The 8753-nt window shown below is 33.8% G+C and overlaps 1 protein-coding gene across 1 annotated transcript; it reads right to left on the reverse strand.

Annotated features, from left to right (window-relative positions):
* Nucleotides 1-5256: 5256 nt before the first annotated feature.
* Nucleotides 5257-7746, reverse strand: LOC131073312 (uncharacterized). Its single transcript, XM_058009721.2, has 3 exons — nucleotides 7134-7746; nucleotides 6025-6168; nucleotides 5257-5904 (listed from the first exon to the last, which is right to left on the reverse strand). Exons 1-3 carry the CDS (start codon nucleotides 7332-7334, stop codon nucleotides 5761-5763), a joined length of 489 nt encoding a protein of 162 aa, XP_057865704.1. The 5' UTR covers nucleotides 7335-7746; the 3' UTR covers nucleotides 5257-5760.
* Between the last annotated feature and the right edge of the window lie 1007 nt (nucleotides 7747-8753).

Consider the following 8753-nt stretch of genomic DNA (forward strand, 5'->3'; position numbering starts at 1 on the left):
TGATCGTACCGGTCAAGGTGCTCGAGGTACGTAAGCTACACTTACGTAACAAAGAAGTGAATCAATGCAAGGTCCAGTGGGACCAATACACTGAAGACAATGCCACTTGGGAGGACTATGATAAGATCCTGCAGAGATTTCCACACTTGTTTAATGTCTTTAACAACTGAACTTTTCTTTTGTTTATAAGTTTTTTTTTTTTAAAAGAACAATGATGTAAAATGCATTTTCATACTTGAAAACTTAAGAATCATCGAGGACGATGATCCACAAGGGGAAAGAGATGTCACGCCCCACTTGTGCCCTAACTATATTTAAGATGCTTTCATGTTATGTAAATGTCGTTTTGATGTTGAATAAGTAGATTGAGGTGCATATGTTAGGTTAAATTATATACATGCTATAGATGAATGTCATTAATACAAGATTTTTGGCTAACTATCTGTGTTTGGTAGTGGATGCAAGATCGTCATTCTCCGAGGAGGGGGGAAAATATCATCAAGGGAGGGATACTAAAGAGCTGTGAATCACAATGCCATCTAAACCTAGTAGGTGATGACCTAGTAAGGTAAGTCGAAGGATTTTAACTAGTCTTGAGTGAACCAATCTAAGCCACTAAGGTTAGCCTATAAATGAGTAGGTTTGGTCTTGATCGTCTTTAATCACCTTGGTATTAATATCTTAAATTTAGAAATATATGCTTATTGTGGATAATGGTATAAAGAACAAAGTATAAGAAAGTATAAGAGCATATGTTCTTTTAAAAACTATTTAATTATGAAAACGCAAATATATATATGGTTGGGAAGATAAAATATGTAGATAAGCATGTGTGTATTTTTACACACATACTTACCTACCTATTAGTGAAATCCAACATACATTCATATATATATATATATATATATATATATATATATATATATATATATATATATATATATATATATATATATATATCATGTATTAATGGAATTCATCCATAGCATGTATATAATTTAACCTAACATATGCACCTCAATCTACTTATTCAACATCAAAACGACATTTACATAACATGAAAGCATCTTAAATATAGTTAGGGCACAAGTGGTGTGTGACACCAAAAATGATTTGAAAAGTGACACCTTTCATATCTATTTTAATTTTTGTTAATTACATTCATATATTTTTTTTATTGCAAGTTTATTTCCAGTAATAAAAGTAAACTGATACTTTTAACTAGTGACTGAATTTACTTCTATTTGTTGTTATCAACCTTATCATGGAACTAAAATGTTTGCCTACATACTACAATTAAAGAAATATAAAGGAAACACATAATTGAACAAAGACGCAGCATAAATCACATCATGTAATAAGGGAGATGCAAGGTACACCGTGAACAAACCTGAAGTGGAAGCAATCCAGCTTGGAAATTCGCTGTGCATCCTTATGTTAAGTGAGACCGGAAAATTATAAAGTTTTGCACTTTAATTGGAGCCATCAAAAACATTGGGGGTGCCATCAACATCTCTACACTGCTTCTCCTTGCTTTCTGTTTTTGAACTCTTTGAAATTCAAATTTTACCACAGATGAAACCCATCATAATGCAAGGAATGATGAACATAAATCGTACCATGCTGGATTGCATACTGAAGGTCTTCTGCTAGATTGTAAATATTTCTGCAATACCCAGTAATAGAATAACAGAAACAATGCACGGATTATGTATCAATTTAAGAAAAGAAAAGTCACGTCAAATTCTTGTGTAATAGTGGGGGTCCAACTGAAGTGACAGGCACTGTCCACAACAAGTGGCAAGCAAAACAGAATTCCCCAAACAAAAGTGAATGTACATACAGAAAACATGAGCATTGTAATCATGAAAGAAGATAAAATCAAAGAAATCTTATGTATATGAGAATCATTAAAAATCTTTAGTCCCAGCAACAGGTTAGTTAGAAGTGCAAGGCAAATAAAGATCAATAGAACCAATTTTTAAACCTGAAGCATCTTTCAATTCTAAGAATTATTATGTATGGCCCTTAAGTAAGAAGGATGTTGCCATTTGGAATGTATAGAAGGCAGTGACAAAAATGAAGAGACGAACACTTCTTCGCTGAAGTTGTAAGCGTAGTGACTACTTTAACTCTTGCTAAATATATAATATTGTCTTCATGGGTTGGCTGCTTTTCTTCATAGCCTTCGGCGCTTCGCTATGTGCCAGGTGAAAAAAGCTTCAGGATACTAGTTGATACTTTGCTATAGGTCGTTGAGCCCACTATGGAACTCCAATGCTAAATTAGTGTTGTTTTATTGAAAGGAGTGTTTTCTTCTTATTTAATTATCTTTGTAGAACTTTGTATGCTCATTTATAGCAGATTTTTCTTAAGTATTTAAATTTTTACCAGCAACAGAAATTTTTGCTTTTACCATCAATACAATTTATCAAGAATTAAAGGGGTGTCATAACCTCACAAATTCAGTAACAACCCCGGGCAATTTCTTTACCCTTGTAGACCATTAAAATGGTCTATGCAACCAGCCCAAGAGGTTTTGGAAATCACAACCAGTCTTTCCTGACACTAAATATCAAGTTACGCATATATATATTGTGTTTTGTTGAATATTTCTATTAATGCATGCTTAGAGTGTCAAACAAAAACATTATATCCAAGCAAGCAATTGGCACACTCTCTAGCAATTAAATGAACATTTAACTAACAAGAAATTTCTATATTGAACTGAAATTGTGGCCTTATGAATAAAAGGTTTTGCAAAAATTATTTCATCCGGTGCCTTAAATGCTGATCTGCCTGAAACTTCTTCAACTATACTGGGAAAAATACTATATGCATTAAGTCCGTAAATGGTTTTAATCCTTTTCACCTTCTTTAACCTTTCAAATTTGCACACATAAATTTTTTTCTAGCAAGCCTTGTCCTTGGAACACTTTATAAACAGCAGATTAACTGAAATGTTCAGAAGCAACAGACGTGTGTTTGTTTATTATGTGCTGTCTCAAAATGGTGTTTCTAAAATCCAGTTAATCTAGTTCATGCATTTATATGCTCAAAGGATAACTTATTCTATTTTTTTTATGAACAGCATACAACCTTTACAATTTTCAACTTTATCATCTTCATTTTCTATCTATTGTCTTTCATATACTAGCTATAGTTTGGTGAGTTTGGCTACTGAAAAATTAGCTCTTTTCTGATTTTTTTTTAAGAAATACTTGACTAGCAATTTTTTGTCTTCACAGAAATTTGTTTCATAATTCCATTAACTAATAAAATAGCCTTGAAGAATCTTGACATTTTTCACAATCTCAGACACGGTCGTTGACTGGTGTCATAAAAACCACAGAAGAATAAAATTTATCATTTTCATTGGCAGCCAATTCAAATTGTTACTCTAAGAATTGAATCCTGTTCAACTTTCACTGAAAAATTAGCTCTTTTCTGATTTTTTTTTAAGAAATACTTGACTAGCAATTTTTTGTCTTCACAGAAATTTGTTTCATAATTCCATTAACTAATAAAATAGCCTTGAAGAATCTTGACATTTTTCACAATCTCAGACACGGTCGTTGACTGGTGTCATAAAAACCACAGAAGAATAAAATTTATCATTTTCATTGGCAGCCAATTCAAATTGTTACTCTAAGAATTGAATCCTGTTCAACTTTCACCTATGTTTATAGAATATGTACAATAATGTTTTAGCCAACTTCTACGCAGATGTTTCTGGACAACTAAGGATGTTACTGTACAACTCAGCAAGCAGATAAGATCAGCTGCAACAAAACTTTAAGATTTCTTTTAATGCTTTCCATATTTCTAGCCTACGTCATGCTTCTAGATACTGATATCATAAAATTTATAACGAAAATTAAAAACAAGATTCTAACATTATTTTTTGAACAGAACAGCTAGAAATGAAAATTGGATGAATCAAAAGGATGTTAATTTTAAGCAATCAGATGTAAATTTAAGCAATTAGATTATAATCAGACTGTGAATAAACAGTAACAGTAATAAAACACAAGACACAAGACACCAATACCCTGGGAAAACCTCCGTCTTGGAAGTGAAAAACCCAGCCTTAAATATGATCTGTATTATATCAATTGTAGCCAATTACAATATAGCAAACTTATCTCAGATCGCTGTCCAAACAGCAAGGTGGCGAGGTAATGAAGGATGCAGCCCTAATCAACAGCAGATGACCAAAAGAGAAGATCAGGAGCAGATGTCTAAGATAGACTGGAGCAGAATTGCTGAAGATCTTGACAACTTCGCCTAACAATATCCTTGACTGAATTCGCACAAGTGAAGAAGAGTTCGCTAATGTAGGAGAGCAGATTGCATTTGCTAAGAATGATTGTGTGTAAATGACTTCATCTTGAAGTGGTTTATATATCACCCTTTTGGGGTTAATCATCCTCAAGTCAGCTTGCATGATAATTAATTAATGTTGTATTATCATTATACATTTCCCACATTAGATATTTGGGTCCAGCCCAATAGTCATTGAATTGCCTTTCCACGTTACATTTGGGCCCAGCCCAATAACATAATTAATTGCTTCCCACGTTACATTTGGGTCCAGCCCAATAACAAATTAATTGAGATAATACATATGAATTTTAATTGTCATTTGACAACATTAAAATTTGATAATCAGGTATCTGAACTAGCTAACATTTTCAACAAAGGATACCAATAAAGTTATAAACTGAATATATTAATACTGTTTTTGTTGCCAGTGGGTATCAAATGGTGAATTTTTGTACATTTCCATCAGTATAAATGGACTATGGGCTTCACATGCATACTTTGTAATGCTCTAATAAACTGACATTCATATACAGAAGATTCAACCTTTGTTCACCATAAATGTTATGCATTTTTTATGAGGATCTGCAAGAAGACCTACAATTAAAGAATAAGGGCAGAAACCCTTAAGAATAGATAAACAAATCCAACAAAATGAACACAAATACAATTCTCTATGGAGCAAACCTCAATTGAAATAAGCAGTATATAAAAGAGAAACGCCTGGCATATATATATATTAAGACAAATGGCATACAAGTCTAATACATCTCAACCTGAGTGACTTAGGCCATGACTTATAAGTTATAGTACCATAATGATTTCTGTCAATCTTGAAAATAAGAGACTTCTAGCCAGTTGTCGTAGCAAAAATTGAAAACAAAAGCAACAAAAACCATATGCAAAAAATGTTGAAGCTTTTACTAGCACAAATAAAAATAAAAATTCTCTGGAGTACAGAGATATATTAAGATTCATCGTTCAGAGTTGATAAGCTATAAACAATGTTCACACACCAATTCCTTAACTGCCAAACATTTTCAGTTTCATTAATCACATTCTTTAAACGCAACAGAAAATGTAAAATATATAGTACAAAATCTGTGGATGATCCCCAGGAAAGAGACTAAACAGAACTTCATCACAGTGGAGAGTTTGGGGTAAATGATTAAAAGACAGAATAAATATGAATTATTATGAACTTGATGACATGGTTGCTAGATGATGGACATGATTGCTTCTATTTCTTTATGTTTTTGTCGGCTTGCTTGGCAGGCCAAAAATGGCTTACAATGTGTCATTTCTTAAAAATTGGATTTGCAATGTTATAGTTCCTTGCCATTTTGTTTATGGTTCCTTTCCATTTTATTTCTTATAACATAGTTGGCTTAGAAAAGACCAAGGAAAGATAGATTTAAAGTCACTGATTTGAGAAAGTTACAATTTACTAGTCACGGCAAGGTACTTTGTGTGACGTCCCTGGGCAATCAGTTCCCCTGTATTCTTCTTCCTCAAGTCAACGGTAACAAAGGCAATTGCCTTGCCAATCCGGAGAACCTTGGCTTCAATTTCAATCTCCTCCTGAGTTAAAGGAAAACGAACACAACAATCTAATTCAGCATAAAGTTTCTTCATCATGCAAAAACAAAAGAAATTCAGTCCACCCAGAAAACATTTACAATGAGAATGTTCAAGATTTACCCCCAACTTTGCAGCATTAAGATATGAGACATTGATTTCAACTGAAACACCGGATGATTTAGCCCCTGTAGTGAATATTGCTGCACTACCTATAATATCAACATATGCTGCAGTAGCTCCTCCATGAAGAAAATTCCCTACGTTCTGTGCACTCAAGTAGAAACATGGTAAGACAAACTTCCTTGATGATTAGGGCCTCAATTTCCCAATTCAAGTAAGAATTTACAATTGTCTGTACAAATAATGTGGATATCTATAGTAATTTACCTTAAACCATCTTTTAATATAGAATTTACAATTGTATTTAGATATTCATCCATCATGCACTTTGCTAATGCTTCGAAAATAATGAACATCACATTGGTCAGACCTAGCAAATCCTCAGAAAATTTGACAGGATGCAAAACACGTCGAATATTGAAAAATTCACCGACAATGAGAATTGGCATATTCGCAATGAAAAAACCTAATTTCCATGGTCCAAGAAACAGAAATATGAATATCCTGTCACATTTCTTGCAACAGTTGCTAAGTAAACTAACTAGAAAATTAAGGCTCCAATAGCACTGTAGGTAAAACTAATCTGGTTAAAAAACTAACATTGAGCAAAAGACCCGAACATTCCCTTAATCTAACCCTAAGCAATACCCAAATTGGAAATGCTTCATATACCTTATGAAGTGCAGCAGGAGGAACCCAAAAGCTATGTTTTTCCATGGACCTGCTCCGAATCCAAATTAGAATCTCCCACTAACACGCTGCTGAGCGTTCCACCACAAAGCTTCCATCCCCTTTGCAGTTTAGGGTGTGGATTGGTCTTTCAACAAAAGCTTTCAATAAACCCAACCCACTCTGTCCTAGTAAGAGAGGCATGAATGAATATACCCAACCCACTCAATCCTATTATGAGAGGCACGGATCTACTTAAAAGCAATTGAATTTAGATTTGGATATAGGTTTCAAGCCCTAATCTAAACGATTTCTATTGTTCAAAACCCAATCCAAGATCAAATCAATAGTTGATAGTGAAGATTCTAGCATTGTTCTTGTTGTTCAAACATGAGATGAAAGTTCCTTTATCTAGGGTTAGAAGAAAATGGGTATCTTACCAGGAGGCGTGGAGGAACTTTGAGAGTGCAGAGAAGGCGTCCATGCTCTGCAAGGTCGACTTGCAGGCCTTGCAGAAGAAGAGCGTCGTAGAAGCCTGTCGGCAAGTCATCGATGGATGAAGGCAATTTGTTTGCCATCTCTTCCAGCCATCCTCTAACAACCTCCAAAGAGCTTTCGGATGTCTTCTGCTCCTTTGCCATTGCTGAATATGTGCTTTTTTGGATGCAACAAATCTCTTGGGATGATAATATTTTAGAGTGTTTCAAACAGCGGTGTATTTTGCCATTTTGGGAATAGATCCAATGGACACATTACTCTGCTGGATCCCTTGATTTGAGTTGGGTCAGTACCTATTTTAGAATGTTTTATCTGTAAGTCAACTGATAAGCGATGATTTATTTAGTCGGTGTTACTGGGATATTGAAATTTGTGGCATTTCTGAACATTCATGCCGTTCGTCTCCACCGGGCAGCAGCGCAAACTCGAACTTAAAACAAGCTATAGGTCAAAATTTAATGGTCTGTCTGCCGATAGTCATTAATGGTCAGTAATGGTCTTGGTCAAAATTTAATGGTCTGTTTCTGCCAATAGTCATTATTACTAGTCACTAGATGGAGTAATTGTTATTACTTGCAGTCATAGCAATATACCCGGATGGTTGATTAGGTAAGAAAGTTAATGTATCATTGCATAATATAATTTTGTACATAGTTTTGATAAATTTCATCATTCGTATGAGACAATCAAATTCTTTTGAACAATCAGCATTCATTCAGTTTGAATCAATTAAAGTTACATTTATGTTTTTTTATATATTTTATAGTGCGTTTTCAAAAATCTTAATATTCAAATGCATTGAAATACATTAGAAAATCTATTATTTGCAACGTAAGTTTAAAACTAGTTTTTTGATAAAGATAATAAATCTTTTTTGTTTCCTTGTCATGATCATCGAGTGTCTACTTATAGAAGATATAATGTTGCAATTGATTAGTGATAATTTTTACAAATTAATGAAAGGGAATAATTTAAAGGGTATAATTTAAAGAGAGTGTACAAGTAGTTGCACATACATGACCCTGTTATTGGGAGAGTGGTTATTGTGAGAGCAGTTGTAGGCGAGCTATTTATTTCTTTCTAATACTAGTGTATGCATTCTTTTTCATTTTGGAATAGTGATCAAAGGAGAATGTAGGCTCTATGCGAAAGCCTTTTATGGATTTGACTCTAGCCTAGTCTTTCGATTTTACCAATATCAATTGCGGCTTTATTTAGTGTTAGGCCTTGTGATATGTGTATAATGATAGCCCACATCATGGATAGTGGCATTTGTGTACAATTGCCCAGGGATACCAATTGTATTGGTATAGTTTTGGGGTTTGTTTCATCCCATGGTGGACCATCATAGTTATCAAATGTGACTATAACATATGCTAGCAATTTTGGGGGTTTATCCAAAGGCATATACAATATCTTTGACCTCTCCAAGAGATCGATTTACAAAACCAACTTGGACCCATAGGTTTGTTGTAAGCATAACACATTGAAATCTTCTTAGTAATAGCTTTTGGAAAAGTTAGTCATCATTATTAGCAACAACTAATTTATGCTGAGTATTT

Source organism: Cryptomeria japonica, chromosome 5 (genome assembly GCF_030272615.1).
Source record: "Cryptomeria japonica chromosome 5, Sugi_1.0, whole genome shotgun sequence".
Taxonomy (NCBI): domain Eukaryota; kingdom Viridiplantae; phylum Streptophyta; class Pinopsida; order Cupressales; family Cupressaceae; genus Cryptomeria; species Cryptomeria japonica.